The 26384-nt window shown below is 39.9% G+C and overlaps 1 protein-coding gene across 2 annotated transcripts in view; it reads right to left on the bottom strand.

Annotated features, from left to right (window-relative positions):
- PCCA (propionyl-CoA carboxylase subunit alpha) overlaps positions 1-26042 on the bottom strand; it is a 272824-nt gene extending 246782 nt beyond the window's left edge. The window contains exons 1-4 of one of the 2 annotated variants that reach the window (XM_059839289.1): positions 25942-26042; positions 18083-18160; positions 14893-14940; positions 14736-14804 (exon numbers count right to left, since the gene is read on the bottom strand). In XM_059839289.1, coding sequence (XP_059695272.1) covers positions 14736-14804; positions 14893-14940; positions 18083-18160; positions 25942-25995 — 249 coding nt within the window. In that variant the 5' untranslated portion in view covers positions 25996-26042. Of the gene's footprint in view, positions 1-14735; positions 14805-14888; positions 14941-18082; positions 18161-25941 lie in introns of those variants that run through there. The other variant, XM_059839290.1, reaches the window with a different exon arrangement.
- Between the last annotated feature and the right edge of the window lie 342 nt (positions 26043-26384).

Raw genomic sequence — 26384 nt, 5'->3', positions numbered from 1 at the left:
ACAAACACCACCATCTTCTAGGTCTCTAATACACTCCATTTTCTTGCCCAAGATCATCATGCACCATCACTATACTCGCACAATGGCTGATCATATTCTTTAATTTATGGTGCATCATATGCAACAGATGAAGGAGAAAAGAAGAAAACAATATTGAAAGAATATGGGGAAAAGTGTGAGGAAATTCCACAACTATGTCTGCTTGTGCTAGGTATTGTCAGTGAGGAAAAAAAAACCAGCCAAAACTAAGGACCAAAAATTGAGAACACTGTAGAAAAAACAAAGAGCAGACAGTAGAAGAACAAAGAAAGTACAGAGATGCACATTCTGAAGACGCTTTAAACACGCAATAGAAGCCAGAGCAGCAGGGCGCTCTCTTGCAGGTATGGAGGGTACAGCTGCTACAGGCACGCTGGTTCTGCATCCAGAGACTGCCTGCCCACACCACGGTGCCTGAACTTGGCAGGAACCCTCACACACACTTCCTTGCACCTCCGCTGCCCCAGACTGTTTGAAATACGATCACAGGCTCACAATGAAACCCTTGTCCCATTTCAAAGTACTCTCCCCCCTCTGGGGCTACACAGGACAGGCAGCAACTTACAGGCTACTGTTCAGATAATGTTAACACAACATTTTCCAAGGAGAAACTCAGAGATTTCCCATCCAAATGTTCCAAGTGTTCTAAAATATATGTAAATGCAAATACAACAGAAAAGCAAAGCTCCATAAAAACCCTGAATGAAGTCATTTAGGTATGGATGCACATACCTGAGACATACACTATTCAGAGTCTACTTTTCAAAGCAAGCGTGGATCACTACCCAAGTTGAAAACCCAAGAGCTCTTCACAAGCTTCCTATCAAAATACTCTCCCTAAAAAAAAAAGGGAGTTTCCAGAGCACATAGACACACAGATTTCTCACTCTCAAATCGATGACCCACACCCCTCCCCTCTTTGGCTTATCAAACATACCTTACCAACCCTACCAATCATGCTATAAGTACAACAGATTTTACAGCAACTTGTCCAAGAAACGTTAACCACCACATGCTTGGACAATGGAATTCAAAGCATTTTCCCCTAAAGAACTAGAGAGCCTGAAAATAAAATATAACCTCTTCAGTCTAGCACATGAAGCAGGGCAAAATTATGAGCAAAAACAGAACCTTTTCCCACTGAATGCAACTTCAGTGCTTTCCTTCCTATCTTTAGAGAAGGGCTGCAAACAAATATAATAGCAACAAAATTGAAAGTATCACTCCAGACAAGCTTAGAAGTTAAAAAAAAAAAAATTAGAAGTGTCATTATATTATGAAATTCAAACATAAGTGTGTTGAATTTTCATCTTAACTTAAAAGCAAACAGCCACCTTCATCCCAGACTTTCCACAGCCCTGGTTTCTTAAAGAGCACGTGATTTATTTGTGCTGTGAGAAGGCTACTGTTGGCTTAGCTGCTTGAAGGCATACAACAGAAATTTCTTCTGCAGAAAGAAGAGTGGTGCAGAGAATACACAAGCATGCAAAGTGAATTTACCAAAGTTAATTTGTTAACTGTAGTCACAAATCTGAGGGCAGGAAATTGTAATAATAATCCTAAGATTTAGTTCAGCTGATGGGCTTCTTTATGTTAGAGCTTTACCAAAAAAAGACATGTTAACACAGCAGTGTCACTTCTTGAATCTCAGCACCCTAATTAAAAAAATTAGCTTTCAGAACTAATTGACAGAAAACACCCATTATAGTTTTTGTTAGTTAAATTGGAAAATTCTCTACACAAGAAAAAGAAAAAAAACTGGCACAGAAGCAAACTTTATTATCAGATGAATACTGAGTTAGACACATTAAGACATTAAAAACCCTACACCTTTCTCTTAAGTTATTGAAGCTAACCGGCAGCTGAGTTACATTACTTCCTCTAAAGGAAGAAAGAAAAGAGTAAATGGGAAACTGCTGTCAACAAGTGTCAGCGCTGCAGAGTTCACAGTCTATCTGCCAATTTTGAGCTCCATAGATACTGAACAAGAAGCACATGACAAAACTTCAGGCTCAGTTCAACCCACATTCAAGAACGATACTAAGAACTCCTCAAACCATTTAACAACTAGAAATCAAATACAAATTACACTTTAATTATCACAAGAAAAACAAAAACTACATTTGCTATTCAAATTCAGGTTATTATCAAAAAACCCTATCAATCATACATCTAAAATCTCTCCTACATTAGTCATAACTTTGTATGTACAGAGAACAGTAATCTATTTACAGTACCTACAGACCCTCTACATACTCTTATCAAATAAAAGCTAGCATCTAAAAAAATAACATTAAAATTACAAAATCCAATAACAAAATCCTTACTAGCACTAGTCTAGCAAAAATAAAGTTTTGAATTCATAATTTAATTACTGCATAGAGAATCACCAATTCCTGAATGTATCAAGTATTACAACCAACACAAAAAAATGGCTTCTCAAACTAAAAGTACAAGAGATGTAACAGTGGTTTCCAAAGCTCTCCAAAATTTTGCTATGCTTAACAAGGTAAACAACACAAGCAAACACAAATAGTTAAGTTTAGTCTACCTATAATTTAAGAGCAAGCAAAGCAGGATCCAGCTGAAAGCACAAGAGAAAAACAAAAGAACAGCAATGGGTTTCCAAATCCCCACAGAAAATCATTGTGGTAGGCAGTGAAGCTGCCTGAGCTCGACCATTCTACATTTGACTCTTTTACAAAAGGAAAGGGTCACAAAACCCAGGCTCTGATTTTATCAGGCACTAGCTCGAAAAGGCAGCCCCTCAAACCACAGTCCCTTCCCTCCCACATACACAAGGTTCACAGCTGCCAAATGCACAAGCAAGCAGTACTAAGTCATCCACACCCAAAGGCGCTGGGGATCCTTTCTCACAGCCCAAGTGAGTGACCTCGGAGTGCCAAGAGGCAGGCCAAGCCGGGCAAGCTTCCCGCACCAAGCCTTCAGTGCACCACACAGCAGACCTGCCAAAGCCCCAATGCTAGACAAGTGTCATTAGTACCTAAAACTTGTTATCACAGCTTTTTTCTTTTTGCCGCCTGCTCCCTCCCTGGGTTTTTTTTTTTTTTTTTAAGCTTTTTTTTTTTTTTTCCCTGTGTCAGTGCCCAACATATTTCAAGTAGGGTTTCTCACCTCCACAGAGCACAAATATTGATCAGGCAATACAACTACCTTTGTTATATTCAGGAAAGGCCTTAAAGGAAAAAAAAAAAATCTGAATCAGGGTCAGCAAATTAACTTTTTCTTGAGTTCAGGAGCATTTGCAGAGGACTGACAGTTTCAATACTTAAACCAGCCGCATCATCCAAAAGTTCTAGTTAAGCACAATGGCTGTGCATGTTGGAACGAAACCATCCCCTGAAAGTTGAACTGAAGAGCTTTCAAACAGCTAAAGCACCTTGTACAAAATTGGAAAACATTAACCACAAGATCAACAAAATTATAAATGAAAGTTTTTCATAAATATGAGCTACTATTAAACTTCCCTGGACATTATTCTTGAAATGTTACACTCAACTTTTATTAAAATTAAGATACAAGTGGAGGTTTATATGTACTTTTATTACTAGCTTTTTAGACCTTCTCAGAATCAAGTCAGTATTTTGGTAATTTTATTATGCCAGTGAAAATCTTCACTGAAAAAGGCTTCCCCAAAGCTGAACCTGATAGTTATGCTATGGGTGACAAGCAATTTAAAAAAACATCCACCAAGTAAAAAAAAAAAAAACTACATAAACACCATAGGTCATCCTTCCATAATAAGCTTTTAAATTACCTGTGAAGAGGCTTCCTTTTCTCATCAAATATGATGCAAGAAACGGTCAAATAGATAGCATCTTTCTTTCACATTGCACAACCAAGGACTAGTGATTAAGCATCTATTTGCCCATTTGTCAACATAATAGAAAAAAAGTTTAGTCTGCTTTGCTTTGGAAGTTCTTCTCACACCATGTGAGCTTTTTAAAAAAACAGTGAAGAAAACTGAACAACAATTACAGCAGGACGTGCAAAAGAATGGGACCTCTCAGAGCTGATCAATTTTTTCAATCACATAGTAGCTTACCTAAGTTAGTACAGTAAGGTAGTATTTGTGACTACCTCAAAAATTCAGCTTCTACACAAAAACTTCCTCCCATTCCTTCACATCCTTCAATATATAGTCAACACCACCACAGCTTTGGTTTCCTTAATTAAGCCCCTGCATCTCCAGGAAACCTACCCCTGCCTTCATCTGTTCTATACATTTGAACTCTGCCCAAGTTCCTCTGCTTGGAGAAGACTGTATTGAGTATAAACAAACTCTCCTGAGAAACTTTGACTTCCAAAACAGCCTTTCATACACCCTGGTAAGCAAATCCTTGGCTTGGGAAAAAAAAATAACTGCACTTCCAAAGTCCATGGTTGCAATTCAACTGTTTGTCTGTCTTACTCCTCTTGGAAACTTAAATCTCTCCATTTCACAGTAGTCCCAGGCTTCACATCCCTGATTACCTCTTCCCTCTTTCTAAGAGGTCCAGCACAGCACCTCCCCTAGTTAACTCAATCACTTGTGTCAAGAAATCATTCTTCCCACATTCAAGAAGACTCCTCAGTTGTTTTCACTGTCTCACATGTGTACTAGTGTCTTGAAATGACAACATTTCCTCCAGTTTTCCAGAGCTGACTTTATCTGCTTCTTATTCATTATCAGGTCTATGGAATCCAACACCACCTAGCCTATGACAGGAATCACAGCCTCCCCTTAAGTTCTCTATCTTTCACTTACTCAAGCACATTTGTCTCACACAAATCTGTTGGCTCTGCAGCTTCTCTGGAAAGAGCCTGTCAGTCTGTTTGTCCTTCTTGATCCTGCAAGTCAGCTCATCTCCCTGCAGCTCCTTCCCCTACAACTCAGTGCCTGAACCAGAGCACAACTCACATTTATAAGGGCCCCTAGCCCCTACTTTCACTCTCAGAGAGAAGCACCAGGCAATTGCTACAGTCCAAGACATGAAAGACCACAGCCCTACTCCCTCCACAAACTTTTTAGTACCAACTTATAGCTGCTGAAGCGATTTATGATTAACACACGTTCAGTCACTCAAAGATGCTTTTCACTACTCTTACAACAAGGCACAATAAGGAATTAATGAGGGCAGGGGAAAACTTTTGCTGGAAGTATCGTAAGATACCAAACCCCAATATTTGACTAATGTTACTTTCAAAGCCTCCTTTAGAAATATAGTGTTGATACCATCCAACAACATACAAATATCTATTCTAAAAGTTTTAAGAAAGAAATCACGTTATACAAACAAGCATTAAGCTCCCCTGGCTTCTTGCTAAATGCAGAGAACATCAGTTTGATGCAGGCCCCCATCCAAACAAAATTACAAGAGATCAACCTGGGAGATACACTTCCTGGACAAGGATGCTCCTTTGCTACAAAAAGCAGACAAGGGAGATGATATGCTCTCACAATTTGTCAACAGCTAAAGCCACATTAAAAACAATTTCACTTTCAGAACTATCAGCAGTAACATTACAGGTCAACAGGTGAGCTGACATTAAACACCAGCTACAAAGGGACAGTGAGAATTCATGCAATGTTATATATCCAATTAAAATCCAGGAATAAAACTTGAAGCACTGCCCAATTAGCACAGCAAGACAGAAGTAGAAAGCAGGAGTTACTGTATCTAAACAGAATACATGCATTTCTATAAATCCAAGTCACCACTGAGTACACCTATTAGCTTGCACCAACTAGTCAAACACTGATTACCATTCTTCCTGTATAATAAACAAGATACATGAAGGGGGGGCTGGTTGGTTTCAAACACCTATCAAAGGATGCTAGTTGCTTACAGACAATTCAGCAGTAATAAGTAAAACAGTATCTCATGCTTATCCTTTATATAGTGTTTTCTTGATGAAAGCAAACAAGGGACAGATGCTCTTTGTGAACAAGGTAAAAGAATAGAACCTAAAACCTCAACACCCATAAAAGGACATATGCATCTATACCTTATACCTCACAAATTGTCTTCATTTCCTGCCTCCCATCTTGAGTTTTTCAATCTTCTAGACACCTCATAAGCAATTCAGTTTCTTGTTTAACACTCCTCCCTAGAAAAATGGTACCAGGACCTCATCTGTGGAATCGCAGACTCCACAACTGCCAGGCAACTTTTTCTTGATACAGCTAAGAACCAAGGAAATATCTGGTTTTAATTCAATGCTTCTTACTAGGATCTGTTAAAATGGCTCTGCTTACCAATCCAGCCCTTCGCATAGCGTGAACCCGCATCTCTGACACATATTTCCTTCCCTGCTCTCTTTTCCCCACATCCTCCACTATTAGGATGTGTGATGGTATTAACTCAAGACACTAAATCTACACTGTCTCTCAAAAGATTAATCAAGTATTCATTCTCCTTGTCTCCAACCATGTGTCCTGATGCCATCAGCTCCAGCATTCATTAACCTATGCAAAGAGCCACATCAGGTGGCTGATCCACATTTCTTTCTTTTCTTTCCCCCACTGTTCTCATACAGATAAGCAGCCTGGATCCATTTAACAAAAGACTGCACTCATAGTAGGTACACAAAAGATAGGAAGGAAGATATCGACTCTTAGGAGAGAAAGGAAGAGAACTACACTTAGTAGACAGCACAGTCTCACATCAATTGTAGAAGTAATTTTCTAAGTACTTGTGAACATTATTCATAGAAAATCTGCCTTAGGTCCCTCCCTATCTAGAGCTCATCCAAATACTAAAAAGGAATCCAGCCCAGGGCCTGTTCACCAGTATTTGCACCCACACAGACAAGAAACCACAGATAGTATTACCACATAGTATTGTTCATTAATAGTGCCTGAAAACAGATCATCCTTGAATAACCACAACCACAGCTGATAACAAATAACGCAGCTGGGACAATATGAACCACAGGAGCCATGAATCTGCACAATGAAGTAGCTGCTGCTGAGGACATGGGTGAAGGCTGAAGTCAGGAAAAAGACAGGACACTCAAAGCCTCAAAAGAAGAATCCAAGGGACCTTATGTTCTGTATCCAAGGAGGTGAGACAGCAGGAAACCATGCTGCTGCAGTCCCTCTCTTACAGAGGATGATGGCAAAACTATCTTTTTTTGATCACATTGACAATGTTAAACTGCATTAAAATTACTATACACAGCACTTTCCACCACCTCTGGAAAGGTCTAGAGAGGAGCACAAAGTGAACAGGCTATAATAGATGTACACCAACTTGGTTTCCTGGAGAAACCCAATGTAATAAGGACAGTAAGTCTAAGCCAGAATTACAGCAGCAGGAGACATTGATCCAGAACTGCTGATGGCAGTGCCCTCAGCACATACCTGTGGCTTCAGAGGAAGGAACTACCTGCTCTCTACCACTGCTGCCCAAGAGAGGCAAATCTCTAGAACAGGTGAAGCCTAATGACTTCAGCTCTGCTCAGCCTAAAGTTTAATACCTGACCACAGAGATGCCTGTACATCTCCCCAAACCCCATAGCTCTGGGTACAGCATCAGAGCTCTGCAGACAGCCAAGGCAATAAAAGTCACTTTACTGACCTACCACAACTCAGTTGGTTTCTATAAATGGCTACAGCATCTGTCACAGATTCCAATGAAATATTTTAATACAAAAAGGTCATAGAAAAAAGTTTTTACTTACTTGATCAAGGTGTCTGGTGTGTTATGAGCACAGAAACAACCCAGCACAAGATCAGAGAAGTGCTAGAGCACCAGGAGGGCAGTCTCAAGCAAGCAATTAGAGTGACTTCAGTACACATCAGTATTTAAGTTCAAATCAGGACTGTTTTCTTTTTAAAGTAAATCTCTCAGTCACCCCCACTCAAAACACATTTGTCTCTAACACTCACCTGTCTCAAAGCACATGAACCAGATACCTGCTGGACACAGCAAACCACCACAAGCAGACACCAATCCCTCAGCACCAGACTAGAACCAAGCACACAGAGATACTGAAAGGCAGAAAGGAAGAACACCATGTCTTCAGCATGATCCATTTCACTCCACAAATACACTCCTGCTACTCCCAACTACCTACTGATGTAGACAGTTGTAGCACCACAGAACCACTACTTGACTCTCCACAGCACTGAAGACCTGCATCTTTTAAGCTGCAATTAACTTTGCTGGCTGGGCTCCCACATTTTCCTCCCCTTGTTGGAAGTACTGAACTGAGTAGTTCAGTACTTCCAACAACAGCCACTTTCCCTAAATGAGCTTTGTGACAGATTATTTTTAATCCATGCATTGATTCTTCAAATAAATCAGCTTGGTAATTAAATAACCATCCCCACAAAGGTCAAAAGATCTGGTATCAACTCCTTCTTTACAACATTTACTTTCCACCTGCAAGGCAGCATCCCCAATTGGGCTGCAGTGTGATGCTTAAAGCATACTATTCTACATCCTTCTGCTGCTTCTTAGTGGTAGAGTTTCAACAAGAATCCAACAAAATTGACATTCAGCTTAACCATCAAACAATGCAACAGAAGTCTGACTCATTTCAGAGGTCATATATGCATTTCACACCATCCTATTAAAAGGCTGAAACTTTAAGATTCTAGAGCCCTGATGAGCCCCTACAACTTTTAAAATTGCAGATCAAGCTTGCATTTTTCACTATAGCCAATGAAAAATTAATGACTTCCTCCAGCAACCTACTCAGTTCCAAAGCAATTATAAACTTTAAAAAAAAAAAGGCAAATAACCGGCAAGCAAGCTACAATTCTAACCAAAAGCACACTCCTTCCACAGAGGTCTTTCCCTTCGTGGGATTATCACTACCTGCATTTCACACGCTTTACTAAACTGTCCAGGAGTTCACTCAATAAGGCATGGGGACAGGATAGTAACATCATCTCCATCCCTCTCCTGAAGAAATAAACAATATGCTGCCTTTCTTTTGAAACAAAAGGCAAACACATTGAAGGAAGAGCAGAACAGCAACTGTTCTGGCCCACTCCTGTTCTGCACACTTTGCAAACACTACCACTTAGGAAGACTGAATTTCTCTATACAGTACAGGGAGGCAGAGCCCACTCTATACACTCTGGACAACAGCCCAAGAAGCACATATTTCAAAAAGGCATTAAAATAATAGTTTTATTTTCATAGAGGTACTCAAAACAGATCTCTCCAAGTTTTCTGAGTCCAAATCCCTGAAATGCCATTGGGAGACAACAAGCTGTCAAAATGACTGAATTTCTAGTTTTGTACCAGATGATGGAAGAAAGGTTTGCACATTTTAAAAGACAAAGCAGAAAAAAAAGTAAGTGAGAGTTTGGACAAATGTTAAAACCTCTAAGTTAGTTGCAAGTAAATAAAACTCCTCAGTTTTAGATAACCTTTTATTTTTCAAACTAACTTTTTTACATTAAAACTTAAATGCCAAATTGTCCTCCAATACTTATTTTTGCCAGCTGGATTTCTTAAGAACAAAACAAACTGACAGCATCCCACTAAGCTATAGAGAAGTCTTCAGTAAAATTATCCGTTTATATTGTTTCAGAAAAAAAAACTCATCTTACTCAAATTCATTCAGCTCAAAGACAAAAAGACATGGTATAGAAACTTATAACCCTTATCAACTTCCAGTTTCCCTAAACCAGATTTTTCCCCAACCTCCTTCTGAAACACTGTCTCAGACTCCAAGCTTAAAAAAAAAGTTAGGAAAGGAATATAAATCTTCCATTTCTAGTTAATTTTTTTTTTCCATTTTCTGTCACTCAAAAGACTACAGTTTCTGGAGAACAGCTCAATCCTGTGTAATTACTTTTACATCAATAAAAGCATTTGCATTATTTTTCATTTTATATTATGTGGCAGAACAAGATTTAGAACAGGCAGTTTAATACAACACCACCTGAAGTCTTAAGTGACTGATAGGAAAAACCTTATATGAAAGAAGTATAACTCACTTCTCACTACCCTGTTAAGTTTTAGTAGTTTACATTACTTTCCCATGGGATTTTTTCAGTCATTTATAGTTCATTGCTTCATATGGCTATAGAATCCCTGCTGTGTTAAAAAATGCCAAGTAAAATTATATCTCATTCACTGCTTTATGCTATACCTTCTTTTGTTCAGATCCAATTAGTGAAAGCTTGTTCTTCATTTATCATACTTTTAGCTGATTATGTTAGGCATTACAATAGTTCTCTAGCTTTCCTTGACAATGTTTGCACCATCAGTGTTACATTTATGGTTGAGGAGGCTCTTTCATCTTAACCCTCTATTCCAATCAGTTCAGGGGGAAAAGTACATATGATTACTCTTGTTCAGACAAAACTTCTTTGCTTGTTTTCTCATATCAAAAATAATTCCACCAGATGTTTTAATTAAAAAAAAATGTGAATTTTACTGGTCCTTCCCCACTTTACCTATTCAAGTGTAAAGAATCAGTGTTTTGAAAGCTGAGCACTGAAGTTAAAAAAAAACCAACAAAACTCAGCATTTTGAACAGTATACTACTTTTTTTCTCTGCTTTCCCCAAAATAACAGATGCAATCAAAGAGTATTAGCCACTATTTTCAAGAACCTGAAAGCATCCATTATGATCGATTTTATTCAGTACCACATAAGCAACTGTAATGCTCTATGGGGGTCTCAGCAGCCATTTTGTTAGGCTGTTTTTTCCCACCAGTTCACACATCCTCCCACGTCCACAAAACTAAATGCAATTCAACCCCATTTAATACCATTTCCAGCTATCTGTAAATTTGCCTTAATACAGGAGCATCCAAAAGTCTCTGAAGTCACCTACCTCCTTTTAAGTTTTGTAAACATTCTCTTTCCTATCACCATTACAATATTCACCTATAAAAATCTTTCAGATCCTTGGTCATTTTTTAAATTAATAGCACAAAACAGTATATTTTGTTCTTTGTATTCTCCCTCTTCAGGAAAGCTTTATTTGGTTCTCATCAGGTTGTTCCATTTTTGCCACATTCCCAGTTTAAAACAGTCCTCTCTGCCACTTCCTCCTCATAACAGCGAAGTTTAAATTCCTTGAAATGAAAATTCCTTTGTGCTCTTATAGCCTAGTTACTAGTTGTATCTATTAATGGTAAATATGTCCCGATTGATAGTGCTCTAACAGCATACTCAAGACATTTGCCATGGTGCTCCACAGAAACGAAATGTGAAGAACAGAAAAAGCTGTTTCACAGAAAGCTTATATGCATTTTGCTTATTCCTACCAACTCTATTCAGCACTGTAAATTCCACAAGGATTTCAGTAATATGAAAATTTAAAACAAGAAAAAAAGTCAAATATTCAACCAACAGAAATCTAAAAAAAAGCTCTAGGTTAAGATAACTCACAAGTCTTGTAGTACTTTTATTCAAAGAACATTATTTTAAGACTGTGTATATAATTTCTATACAAATATTAGTGAAAATGCCTACTTTAATTATTTATGCATATCACTTGATAAGGATTAAATTAGAGGCTATCACTGAAGAGCTTGAATTGCTCAATACCTTGTGATACCTGTTTTCTTTCTCACCTTAAATATTTCATGAGCATGCTGAAGGAACTTTGCTTCTGTTCAACTTCAGTTGTGTTTTCAACCAGTATGACAAAACCAGGGTCGGTAACAGACTGACTGGGCTGACCTCTTTTCAGTTATATTGGTTACAATTAATTCACATTAAGAGTATCAGGCTACCTGCTTCTCAGTGAGTAACTATATAGATGACAAGTAATGTAATAAAGGGCTCTAACTACATCTCAAAGGTTACTCCAAGTTCTAAGCATAACATTTATCTACTGTAGCTAGTGCTACTTCTAAACATGTTAATAAAAAATTATTTTTGTAAGATATTCCTACCTACTTTGGTTATTTAAAACCCAGTCCCACTATTTTCAGTAAAGGCAAACACAGTTGGGATGGGTACCTAGTTCAACTGCATGTCGTTACAGCTACTTCTGTCTTTGGTTCAGTGACCATCATCATCAGGGTAGCTGCCTATCATACTCATTGCTTTTGCAATAGAAGTCATAAAGGAGTGAGATATCCTGTCAAGCACAAAATCAAGAGAATACTAACAACTCTCTTGCAGCATCCCATCACTAAGCAAACACATTTTTCCTAGCTCCATGAGGACAGAGGTTCCTTTGGCAGCTTGCATCAGCTCCTGAGTATGATTTCAGAACATTTGACGTTTTGCTATGACTGCTACAACCAAGAAGGATGCTGTTGATGAAACATTGGACAGAATTATGGACAACTATTTTTGGCGACTTTACTGTAAGTAACAGAGTAAAAGAATTTGGCCTGTGGAGTCAAGGTCATCAAGGTCATCCAAAATGGCAAACACACACATCACTGCAATGGGCCAGATCATTCCCATAATGAAAAATTAGAAGTACCCAAGTCATTAAAACAGACAACATTAAGTAAACTCTTCCCCAGTGCAAGCACACAAGGCAATGACTGAAGGATCTATGGTAGACATAAACAACATGTATAATTAGATCCAAAAAACTAGCTTAGATTTCATACCACTACCTTAAGTACATAGAATAGTTTTTGAAGTAGCCTTCCTCTCATTTTTCTTTAAATACCTGGAGCTTCCTCAATGCACACAGCTAATGCTTAACTTCATACAGATAAGTTTGGTCAGTCTTTAGGTAAGGCTCCAGAGAGCTAAGCAGACACTATATCACCCTTAGAGCATTTGCTAGAGCCTCATCTCTTGTCCATAAACTCAAAATGGCAGCATCCCCTCTAACACACTTAATGTTATCTTTATGAACTACCATGAGTATATTAATGCTTTTCTGAGATACCAGCTTGGATTTTCTCTCTCTTGGGAACTATTACAAATTAAAGACCCTATTTGTATTTTAAAGCTAAGACAGCGCTGTAGATCGAAGCAGAATAGACATATTTTCAATTTCCTTTTTGCAACACACTATTTGTACACCCTTCCCCCTAAGGTCACGAGCTGTACTTTTTCATGCCATTTCTACTCTCTTATTATGTTCTTCAATCTTGGTTTTTACCTACTGCTTTCAGATCTTGTCACAGTTTCCAGTTCATAGTAGAATCCATACAATCAACAGACACACTGGAGAGAAGACCAATTCATTTTCTCAAGTCTATTATGGACTGGTGAAAGAGCATGTGGGGTTTTTTTAAACAGGTTTTAAAGTCTATTTTCAGGATGAATTCATGCCAGTGAAAAGGCTATGCAGTGCAGCTAAACAGTGAATCCATTTATCTTAACAGCAAATACTATATACATAAGATGGAATTCAAGCACACATCAGCTTGCTTCAGTTTTACTAGAGGAATCATAGATCATACAGAGTAGTTTGTATTCATATTCACATAAGCCTTGGCTTCCAAAAGAATTAGAATTTATCATGATGTCTGACATCCACCCATTAAGTATTCATTTCACAGCCCATTGAGCACCCACAAGCTACCACATTACCAGTTATGGCTACCAGTTGAAATCCAGACCAAGTGTACTTTCCATTCACCTCAAAGAAAGAAATATGTGCACCAAAATCCATCAGTAGAGCATTTCAGAAAGTCCCATTTCAGTCCCTTGCTCAATCTACAGTCTATTCATACAAGCTGAGCTGGTCATGTAGCAACAGAACCACAAAGGGACTCAGACAAAAGCTATGTCAAAGTCCAAAATTCCCAACAGCTCCCACCTTTCACTGAACTCTGAAAACACCTAAATTCTAACTACTTTTAGATTTCATGAACCATGTCTGTTTTTCTAATGTTGAGTAACTCGCCACCTATACTCACAAGTCCTGTCCTACACAAAATACACTTTTTTCTGGTAGCTTGTCTGAGTGACTTCTTATTAAATCAGAATACAGGGATTTAAATCCCTTCCAGATTTCAACAAACTTTCCTGGAACATGGGGGTACCTCTGGTCATTTCTCCTGTAATAGTTCTTGCAGGCAAGGAATACTGTGTTCTCTCTAGTCAACAAGAATATGCAAGTATGACTACACTTGCTGTTACACCACACAAGAAATTATCCTGTTATTGTTGCCATGAATGATAATGAAGAGACTACAAAACCTGAAAATGGGCAATACAGGTACCTTACTTGTCTAAAAAGCCATTTAAGCACCTTTCTGCTATGCTGTTGAATACTGAAGGCACATCAACAGCCTCATCAAATGGAACAGCTCCATGAGGCCTGTTTAGCATACCTGGTAGAAGGGGACATTTCTCTGGAAAATGGAATGTAATTAAAAAAATTTACCAGACACGGGAAAAATTTACACGAAGCTCTATACCTTCTTCTAGGATCCACTCTTCATTGCCTTTTTGTGCATATTAGCAAAACAAAATTTAGGTTTTACTGCTACTCTCACACTTGTTGCCCACATCTACATACGTGCACATGTATCTAGCTTAATCCACACAAAGAGAAAGGTAACATTTACACAAACACAGAAGAGTCCACAGAAAAAAACATGCTAAATACTTATCCAATCCTTCCTCCACCTTGCTATCTCCACTCACTTCAAGCTCACAGAGGAAAAGGACATATACAAAGATACTTCAGAATTGCCAACAGGCCTACAACAATCATCAATAAGACTGCCTAACAGCTGCAAGTCTTGCTGATTACTAAACCCTCGTCTATCACTTGAATTAAGTAGTACTCACAGCATTGGCGTCAACATCACTGTGTATGGCAACTGTTTTAATCCCCATCTTCTTACACGTTTTGATGACCTACCACATAAGAAGTGACAATTACCAATACTTAAATACCAGTACTTTTAGAATTAAATATAAAAAGATGAAAATGTTACATACTTACTCGGCATGCAATCTCTCCTCTGTTGGCAATAAGCAGTTTTTCAAAAGTCTGAAGGGAAAAGAGCAATAAGAGTCTTGAGAAACAAACAGAATACAAGCTTGTCTCCTTTCAGAAACATGCATTCTTTTCTCCTCCACTTCCACTAAAACCATGGCTTATCCATGAAATTATAATTCTGATCAGGATCATCTACTTTTAAAAGAGTTTTCCTGATTGAAATGATGATATAAGAGACAGCATGCTATGCTAGATCTACCTAGCACACACACAGGTTCAGAAGAAAAAGGCTTTTACTATTCACACCAACATCCCTTGGATCTCCTTGCCAACTAGAACCCTACAGCAGCTCTAGAAGTCAGCTAAGCCCAGGGAAGAGGTGCAGTCAGTTTTATGTTGCCTGGAAGCAGCACAGATACATGCTGGTATTATACAGGTACAATGCTAGCAGGTATAGTCGTCACTACCCATAACCAGTATAGATGACCTGGAACACAATATTCATCAATTATGGGAGCCCTTTAAAAGGCATTCCAGTCATAAGGAAGAGAGGCTACACCATGCCTTGGTCATGGAGGATAAAAGACCAACAGTTTGACCCTTAACAGGCATACCTGCTGAGTTGTACCAGCCTTGCCCCTTCTCCTCACCCGAGCCTCACCTGAGGAACTCGGAAAAATCCTGCATGGTCATCAGGACATTGTTACACTAAATACAAAGTAGCATCTGCAATGCAACAGAATAGCAAAGCAAACTTACTACTCCCCTGAAATTCATGGTCACCTTTCACATTGGAATGCACTAATGCGGCAAACGCACCTTCAACACTTCTAGATCATGCCTGTAAGAGGGGATACCAAGCTGCTGGAAGTCAACAAGCCTTACAGCCTTTCCCATTAAGAAAAGAGTGGCAGAGCAGCACAGTTGCTCAGCATGAAAATCTCATTGCTGGGAGTGAGGGTTATCGCTGTCATGGGCCTTGCTACTAAACACAGGGACACTTTGGAACTGCACCTGCTGGGTTATAAATACAGACTGCCACTGAAAGGGACTGTCCTGGGTGACACACTTACCCCACAGCTTTCTACACCCCAGACGACAGGGATGCAGCTCCAGGACATATCCCAAGTTTGTGAACAGTCCTACTCTGCCTCCCATGCTCCAAATGAAAAACGTACAAAAGGGAACCAGCAGGACTGTCTCCTTCAGGGGCAGTCTGCAGTCATACCACATCAAGTTTATCAAATGATACCCAAAGACATTTGACAGCTATCCTTCCTCCACTACACCTAACAGCTTGTTTTCATAAGGACTACGGGAAGAAGAGGTATTGCACCATAACAACTAAATGTTTTACTAGCCTCACAGCCATTAGCTAATTTAAGGAGGGGAAGACAGGTGCCAGAGGAGAGGAAGGAACACTGCAAAATCCCAATAGGAACCGCTATTGACAGACTAGAACACATTATTTGCTCTACACTCCAGAGAAACTCAAGGTGCCCTTGACCAAACTTACTTTTTCAAAGTCAGGGCTGAACTGACGTCACAAGACCAGTCTAAAAATACTACCACGTGATAACACCATACGGAAATTAAGCAATAAGAAACCCCTCCAGATGAGAGCTGCAGCAAGCTTATACAGTAAATTCAGCCAGATTTGCTGAATACCACTGCCCAGTGCACAGGCACACCTGACTCAGGTGGATCTTAAACAAGCTCAATTATCAAAGGTACCAATACTTTAAGAACACCACAGGAGCTAGCAAGCTTTTTGAAGAGTTCTTAGCTGGTGATCTGGTTTTAAAAGGTTATCAACATCATAATATACAAACTGTTTCTGAGTCTAAATTTCAGCATTCTAGGTACCTAAAGATTTTTAGGCATACAGACTTGAGGGGGAATTTTAAAAATACTCCCAAATACCTGGTACTGAAAAGCATCATGATTCAAGTTCACCATCAACCTAGTTCTTGGTACACAAATGCTGTTTTATTAATCAGCTGTGGTCACAGTGCAAGACAAGACTTTCAATATCAAGATTATAAGAATATTTGACATTTGACATTTTAATTTTTCAATTCTAGTCTCTGTCTAAAGACACAGATAAGACTGCAGTCCAGCACAATAAAAAAAAATTAAAATCACATACTGCTTTGGAGTAACATTTTTAATATAATTTCCACTAATTACCCTGAAAAAGTGTCACATGAAAGTCTTGTCATTACAAAGACAGTTTAAGTGCTTTACAGGTTTGTTTTGTTCACTGCCCCTTCCTCTGTCTGTAGCAGTCACTGGTTGAAATGACATTGCTCCTAGTTGAGAGAAACCAAATACCCAGCTATATGGCCTAAATATAATTATATAATTATGCATTTAGAAAAGCAAGGGGACCTTAACTAAGCAAGAACCTTAAGAAAAAGAAATCTTCTCAAAAAAACCTGTAAAGCTACAGTTCTAGGTACACACTGGTTTTCCCCATTTCCTAATATTGTTTTACTTCTAGTTAATTGCTGCTGCACTGGTGTATAAGGACCAGCCTATCAGTCGTGAACTGTTGGCATCCTTGATCTTGAATATTAGTGTACCTTCAGTCACATTATTTTTCTGAATGTGTTACTTTGGAGGCCATGCCAAGACAATCTTCCAGAAGCAAAGTTTTTCTTGGCTCATAACTGGATTACTACTGCACAACTCCCAAGATGAAGATTTGCTATTCTCTGCAGGCCTTAAAGGCCCATCTTTTTCCAAGGTCTGAAGTTCTCACCCCCATGCCAGGTCATCTACCAATCATGCTGCCACTGTTACAGTTTTGTTTCCACAGCTTTTGGCCAGTCTAGCTCCTGTGTTTTAACAGGCCCATTACCACCCACACTATGAAAAACATTAACAGTTGTTTCATAATTATAACATGTTCAGGCCAGTATGTAACTTTCCCAAGCTCACAAGCACTTATCAAGCCTTTTGAGATACACTCAAAGTAGTATTCCAATCTTGCTTAACATGTATCCTGCAAAAGCAACTTCCTTTTTGATTTAGAAAGAAAAACATGCTATTTAACCAGTGATGGGTTATACCAAGGGAACTACCATTGTTAGTAGCAGCAGAAAGAAGAGGGTAGCTTAAAAACCCAACTGTCAGTATTACATTAGTATTAGTAAGATGTCAAAAAGAAAACATGCACCATACTACTCACCTTTTCATTTGGATCATGCACAGACGAATAAAGTTTATGTGAAGTTATAAGGCACCATCTTGAACACAGTGTTTCCCACTACAGAAGAAACAGGGAGTTAAGCATGTTACAGCATGCCATTACATTAAAAACATTTCATACACTGACATCTCGAAGAAACGTCCATAGTCTTTCATTCCCTCACCAAGTGAATTAAAGCTCATAGAGAACTGCCCTTCTCTAAGCAAACACCCACAAACAGTAACCAGAAAAAATTCAGAAGCTCTAGATATGAGGTCATTAGCTTATGCATAACTTTTTTTGTCATATATTCTCTACTATACCATCTTCTTTCCTTCTTGTTCCAAGAAATACCTACAAGAAATTCTCAAAAGAGCAGGCATGCATATGCCTGTACACAGTGGTGATGGGGAGAGGCCTTCACTGCTGGGCATACAGCAGGCAGTAGACTGGCCCATACAGAGGGGAGAACAGACTTTAGATGCTGGATAAACTCTCAGTCTTCCCGATCCCAGGCTCCTGACAGCAGTCTGAGGAAAAGAGGTCTTTTTCCCTTAGACTTCTGCTCTGAACCAACTTTTACATAGACAGTTCCTATAGCTTGACAGTTTTGCACAACAGGAAAAAGCAGTATACACACACTATTTCAAAGAAAACACAATAGATTATATCATAGATTTATAAGTGAATCAAAAAGGAGACTCAGAGGGGTATTACTTAAGCAAATAATTTTAGAATGTAATGGCAGTTAGCCATAAACAAAAATAATCATACAGATAAAATGATACCACACCAAAGATGCATCAATACAGACAGGTCTGGCAAAGTGACACTTAATCACCCACTTGGAAACAAAAAGACTATAAAAAGCCTTAATAATAGATATTGTCTAGTAGGAAACACAAAACAACAGTGACAGGAACTGCCAGAACTCAGAATTTGTCAATTCCATCTTAAAGAACTGCTTTCAAAAGTTGCAGAAACCTGAGGAAGTAGTAGAAAGTAAAGGAAGGCTGTCCCGTGAAAAGACTGGGGAAAAAAAATACAAACATGGACTACATTAGAAAAAAGATCAAAAAATAAGAAAGCATATGTTCACATTAAGAGCTTAATTAGAGAATTCAGTTGCACCTTCCACACAGGTAGTGAATTTAAGACAGTTCAAAAATTGATAAAATTTTAAGTCTACTGTAAGTTCATATTGATTTTGAAGTAACAGTGGCTGTCAGTAACTGGAATGTGAACATTCCCTATACAGCCCTCTAGTCTGATTAAGTTTGAAAATACTTCTCATGTTGCATCACAGAAAGCAGAAACCAGCCAAGGATTGAGAAGGCCATCACATTTGTAATGCAACTGATCTTTTAATGTTGAAAAGGAAAAACAATATATTTAACACAGGTAAAGGAAGCCTTCACAAGTAAAGGAAGCCTTAGAGCCATACCATCTCTTGCCAGCTCCAACCAAGCTTCATGAGAAGAAAGCTACTATAGTTAAACAAATTGTTTAGTTGCCAGTTACTAGTAGCAGACATAGCATACACTGTTCCTAGATAATCCACCCATGCTTAATTCTTCTGAACAATTCACGTGTTTAATTTTTCCTGAAACTAAAAAAGGTTAGTAGAAAGCAACCACTCCACCTTGCTCACTGAGTTGTTTCCCATTCAGTTTTGTTTGTTTGTTTTAATGGGGGTTTTTGCCTCTTTTATTTCTTTCACTTCATTCCTCAAAGAAAAAATCCAAACCAACCTGAAACACCAATCATTTGATATACTAGAATCAAATCCATTAGAGGTTTCTTTAGTTGTTTGGGATTTTTTTTGCAGGAGTATATTATTCTTCATCTGAGGGTGTGACAGTACAATCAGTTTCAGGCATTAAAGAGATGGAGTAAAGGACAGAGCTCTGCAAGCTGTAATCACACCTGCCAGCTGGTCATTATCCCAAGTTTACAGCACAATTGTTACACCTTCAGTGACCGTACTGTACTGTGATCTAGATAGCGTAAGAGGGCAGAGGAAGGATACCCAGAGAAGCAGCAGAGTACACTCTCCTGCTCCTCTCCATACACATGGTTAAGCAGATTGAGTCCCCCTCCTCAGAAACACTACTAACAGAAGTGCTTGAGAGACCACAAATAGTCTAAAGAAGGTCATACAGGACACACACAAAAACTCTCCACCAAGTTAATATTATTCATTGCAGAAAGTACTTGTTAAGGGTCAGTGGGGCTAATCTAAATACTTGCAGTTAGCAGGGAAAAGGCAACAACCAGGCAAGGAAGGAAAAGATTCTGAACTTTCTTGTAAATACCTTTCATACAAAACTAGTTTTGGATGCCTGTGAGAAGCCAGAAGAGCTATGCACAGGAGACTGGAAGGAAAGGCTATGATGGGGGAAATCAGCTAGCATTAAAATGTAGAATCTTAGCCATATTGGGAGGGAAAAAAAAAAAAAAAAAAAAAGCCCTGTTAAAACTTTTCATGCAGAAAGAATAAAATTACCAAGCAATTAAAAAAACTTGGAAAAACTTTAAACCACACTCAGCTCTGGTTTTACACTACAGAATTGGACAGATTCCATACAAAAATCTTGTCATAGACTAAACTAACTATGTACCTATTTTAAAAATTTAACTGCCTCCTCTCATACACACAAGCAAATCACTGAGAAAGTCAATTTCAGCCCTGAATAGAGTACTTGTGGGGTAATTTCCTAAAACAAATCAAGCCTATTGCTCAACTCAGATGTGAAATCTCAACTCTGGTTCACAGCTTTTAAAAGAAGGGTTTCTATATACACTAAGGTTTAAAAGCTTGCATCCACTTAAAGAAATATGTCTTTAGAGATCTGCTCCTAGCCACAAAGAGCAATTGAATAATTACTTAAAAATAAACAAGCATTTTGAAAATAATGCATATCTAAGGCCACAAAGGAATGTTACTAAATTGCCATCTCCAACTCTACAGCTATGCAAATACCATCATCAACCCCTAGGCTCGCAAGCTCCTGCCATAGGTGGGTTTTTTACATCAAACCCCCTAAGACCTCTCAAACCAACAACCCAGCAAAGCCAATCTAACTCTCAAGCTATATCCTTAATTGGCTGCCACCCCCAAACCACACATGCCCTAGCTATTATACCTTACACAGACATTTCCTCAGAACACAGCCCAGAGAGCTCAGCTTTAACTAAACACTTCCTTCTATCTTGTAAAACTAGGAGAGGGCAGTAGAGTCATCTGGTACAACCTATTTTTGTCATGATTTGTTACTTCCATTTGATAAAGCTTTTGACTCTTGAAAGCCCAAGAATGCAGGCTATTCACTTATGAGAACTCAGTTCTGGACTTCTGCATTTGAATTAGAGTTTCCCATGTCTAGCAAATTTTTGGAAAACAGATAGTATCAGTGGAGTGTTTTGGAAAAGCATCCTGCTTTGTCTATTATTAATTGCAAAATAGCAATCTGATCTACAACAGCTGTAACAGTTATAAAATAGCTTCATAGTAAAAAAAAAATAAATAAAATCAAACTACAGAGTACTTTGTAGAATAGTATGCCCACTGCACGCTGTCACTTCGAGATCTCACAGACAAATTGCCTCCCCTTGGGCACCCAACCCAAGAAACCTCCTGAGGTGGTTTAAGGACACAGCATACAACAGCAAAACAGAAAATTAACTTATTATTTAGATATGGCTTATATGTGTGTTTTTAAAGGTTTACATGCCCTCACAGAGACAGGAAATCTCCCTGCCATGCTGGTCAGCTTGTAAATAACTCATTGATACTGAGCTTTACAGGCAAAAAAAGGTCTCAGTGTTGAAATGGAGATGCAGAGCTCCACATTTCAGGCAGGAAAAGCATCATATATCAATATTTGCTGTAAGAAGTCTAGTATGGGAAGGAATGTGTATTTTAGCATTACAAGAAAATACAGTAAGCAATACCCAATAGTAACAGCCAGACTAGCACATTTCTTTTCACCCTACAAATTCTACCTCTCCTAAGATTTTCGCCCCTACACTTTCAGAGACTCGGATGTAAGATACTATAAGAATAACCCCTTTATCTTTGTGGTGTATCTAGTATTAGCCACTAGTATTCCTAAGTAGTTATAAAACTAACTAAAATTATGAATTATTTTTTCATGTTTTGATTACACAGCAACTGTTCCCAAATCTTTATTTCAACTCATCTGACAATATAATTTCCTTTGTGTGGAACTCTACTGATGGTGTAGGTATAAAGCACATAGGAAGCAGACACCTTCACATGACTGCAAGACTTTTAATCTATAAGGCTGACAACATAGATTCATAATACAATATTGTACAAATCTCATAAATGGGAAGGGAAACATAACACTCCTGCATATCTTTTCTCTAAGGAAGCACTTTCCCTTCTTTTGTATGCTCAGAGTGCTGAACAGCCAAGCCCTTGTAACTGTAAGCAGATTCTCCTGAAGCCATCTGCAAACACAGCTGTGGTGCAAGGTTCTGTAATGCACACTGCACTTCACAGCTCCTTCTCTCTAACCAGACTGACAAACACCCACGATTCTAAGAACAGGAAATCTCTTTCATATTTGCCAACAGAGCATACAAACTACAAACAAGGAAACACTCATCCACCTAAGGCTATTTTTTAATCATTCCTATATCCAGATAGCTTCTCCTCTGTGCCAGTCCCTAAAGCTTGTATAGTGAACCAGGCATGGGAATACAACCAGCTGAGAAGCTACCCACAAGGAGTGGGAAAACCATATTCTCAGCCAGATTTCACTCTAGCTTATCAAAGATATCCATGCAGTAGTGCTGGCACAAATTGGAGGGCGGCAGGAGCAGCCTGTGGTCAAGACCTAGCAGCTGCAGAAAGTTGGAACAGTTTCTAATGGCAGCAGCCTTAAGACGTAGAGGAAGGCTGGCTGGCATCTGTGAAATAGATCACAGTACTGTAACAATCTATGCAAGCTGGGAACAGACAAAATAAATTAAAATACAAAGAGTGTTTCAGAACAAGAGTGACATTTTTTACTCAACATAGACTTTAATGAACCCTCAATTTTTTTTTCCTTTCAAAACTTTTTGTTGTACTTTTTGCCCAGAATACATAGCACAGCACGTCTTCCCAACAAACTGAAAAAAGCTACTCCTGGAACCAGAAATCTCTACCTGAATTACACTTTAAGAGTGCGTGCCAGTACTAAAATCTGTAGTTTACATACTAGAAACAATCACTAAACTCCAGCAGTTTGTGGCTACATTCATCTCCACAAATTGGCAATCATTTGAACTCTCTTCCCCAGTGGCAAATGATATCCAGCCTTGCTATCCCATCAGCCTTGTTCTGCACTTATGAACTTATTTCCCTGGAATAACAGCATGCTAAAAATAACATCACAGCAAGGGCTCCTAAAATACCGATAACTTCCATGACTTAAAAATATTGGGCGCACAGATGGCAGAAAAACTTTCCATACATTTAATTCAATTATTAGAAAACTTATCTACACTGATAAAATCTATATCAGCAGTTTACTCTTGAAGTCATGATGTACAGTATTTATCACTTCCTTTTATATTATTTTAAACAGTCCAGCAGTTCTCTTAAAAGAGTTTCATGACTGAAATATCAAAAGCCATGTCCCACACACATTTTCTGATTACAGCCTTCTTTCAACATCAGGTTTTCTCACAGCTCCAAAAGTGCAAAGCACTTAAAATGAAATTTCGGTTATATTCTAAGCAGAACCCATTCTGCAAAAAACCTGAACAGAAATGACACGCACTACGTTAGAAACAGAGTGGAGAGTCAAATCCCCAGCTCAGTGTTTCTGCCCCTTTCTCAGGTCCTTTATTGATTCCCACATGAAAGCAGCACAAGAAATTAAGGACACCTCAGTAGCTACTAACCCTTGCAAAAATTGTTGGAGTTCCAAGCACAGTCAAGTTTAAAGATGCCAATTTATTATTTGCCTATGTCAGCAAAACATAAAAGAATGCATGAAAGCAACTTCCATGCGAATTCATTTTATTAGAGGTTTCCCAATATACTGTTGTCTTGATGGTGGCCTTCAGGGCTATAAATCACTTGAGTGATATAACTCATGAGTGCTATTAAGTAGCTACAAAAAAATTTTGTTTTACAGAGGTGCACTAATGCAACATTTTCAATGCTGCATGCACTGGTGCTGTCAGACAAGACCCTTGAAATGGCAGAGAGGAGACAAAGTTGGCCTTTTACAGGCTCCAAAGGACTGACATCAGTCTTAGAACTACTTAGTTGGAAGAGCAGAAGCCCTCCACATCTATAGACGCATCCTCACGGCTACCAAAAACAAAGATGTCAAACAGGATGGGCCCTCTGTTAATGTGAAGTCATCTCCAATTAAACAACTCCAGTTTTCAAAAAGCTTCTCTTGTGTACACCTTCACAGGAAAACAGGCTTTCTAGATATATTTCCTAAGGAAAAATACTTGGGCAAAACACATGCCCTTTTCCTCTTTAATCCCTTTTCAAAATTCCCTGCCCACAGAAACCACCTCTTTTACATGATTCCTAGAAACAGGTGAGGAGCTCCTTACAGTATTGCTATGAGGCAACATTTCTAGAGAGAAGCCCATCCCAAACCCTCAGGGGTACGCTGGGCAAAACATTCTCTGTAATTCATTGCACTCTTTTCCACTGGAGCACTACACAAATTTTCCTTTTCAGGAAAAAAACACACCAAAATGTACATTCTTTCTACAGTAAACAATTAGAAATATGTTGCACTACTTTTCCCATAAAGAAACTAACTGCAGTGTCATTCAACTGTTACACAACATATTGTGCAAATGCTGTTTGTTCTTATATAAAATAGTATCTTTCTTTTAATATAATCTGTAGAAGTAACAGAGGTGAAAACACTGCAGGTGCCTCAGTGAAGCTACTCCACAGGCTACAGAATAAGGTTTTTTAGACAATTTCTGATCTTCATCAAAAACATGGGTATGGTTCTGCAATGAGTTTATTGCCTTTCCATGAAAAGCAAGAAAAAGAGAAAACCACAGTAAAGCTTTAAGTAACAGCTGAAAGCACCATAAGTATCTGGGGTAAAGGGGGAGATGGGAGGCAATGGGCGGGAAGACACCTCCTTTCTCTGTTAGTTAACAGTTTACAACTGAAAATAGCACAAAACTACTCTCCACCCCAGAGTTTTCATAAGCTCGTGTTTAACAGAGGGAAAGGCCAGAAGGAAACTGAAATCACAGAACCTCAGAATCAATCAGGTCAAAAAAGACCTCTGAGATCATCGAGTCAAACCTATGGCCAAACACCATCACGTCAACTAGACCACGGCACGAAGTGACACGTCCAGTCTTTCCATAAACACCGCCGGGGACGCTGACTCCACCATCCTAAGTATCACATAACCCGGATCACCGGCAGAAAACTAACTTTAAAAAAACCAAAACAAACAAAAAATCACGGTCTGCTGGCAACACGCCGTCCGGATACACCAAGGAAGGGCCTCTGGGGTGCTGGGAGCCCGCAGGCACAGGAGCCAGGCTTCACAGCCCCCGGCAGCCGCCTGCTCCCGGCCGCCCCTCGCCGGCCGCACGGCCGCTGCCGGCGCCCACCCGGGGCCGCGGCCCAGCACACACGGCGCTCCCCGAAACCGCTCACCCAGCCGGGAATCCCCGCCGGTCACACGGGGAAGCTCCTCGGGGGAGACACCACCCACCCCCCGCCCTCCTGCACACAGAACAGCCCCCGCCCGGCGACCCCATCCACGGAGAGCCTCCGCCACCCGCAGCTCGGCGCCCCCCGGCCGCCGCACTCTCGTGTCGGCCCCGAAGACGACGCTCACCCTCGGCAGCCGCGCCCGCCGGCCGCCGCAGCGCAGGAGCGGAGCCAGCGCCATGTCCGCGGCCGCCGCTGCCCGGCCGCCCTTTCACCCGCGCCGCCGGGGCCGGGCCGCGCGCAGCCAATCCCGGCGCGCGCTCGCCCGCCGGGGGCGGGGAGGGGCGCGAGGGGCCCGCCGCGCGCTGCACGTGCCCCTCGGGGTCGCGCTTGCGCGTGCCGCTTCGGGCGCGGCTGCGGCGGCTGCACGCGCGCCCCCGCCGCGCTCGCGGTGCCTCCGCGCGCGCCCGGCGCGTGGGGCTGACGGCGGCGGGACTGCGCCCTGTGCGCGCGCCCGAGCCACGGGACATCCCCGGCTGGAAGGGACCCGCAAGGGTCATCCGAGGCCAACTGCTGGGACTGCACGGGACAGCCTCCGAGGCACACCTTGTGCCTGAGAGTGTCGTCCAA

This window comes from Haemorhous mexicanus, chromosome 2, assembly GCF_027477595.1.
Source record: "Haemorhous mexicanus isolate bHaeMex1 chromosome 2, bHaeMex1.pri, whole genome shotgun sequence".
NCBI classification, from domain to species: Eukaryota; Metazoa; Chordata; class Aves; order Passeriformes; family Fringillidae; genus Haemorhous; species Haemorhous mexicanus.
Note: the sequence above shows the minus strand (reverse complement) of the source record. Positions and strands in the feature narration are given on the sequence as shown.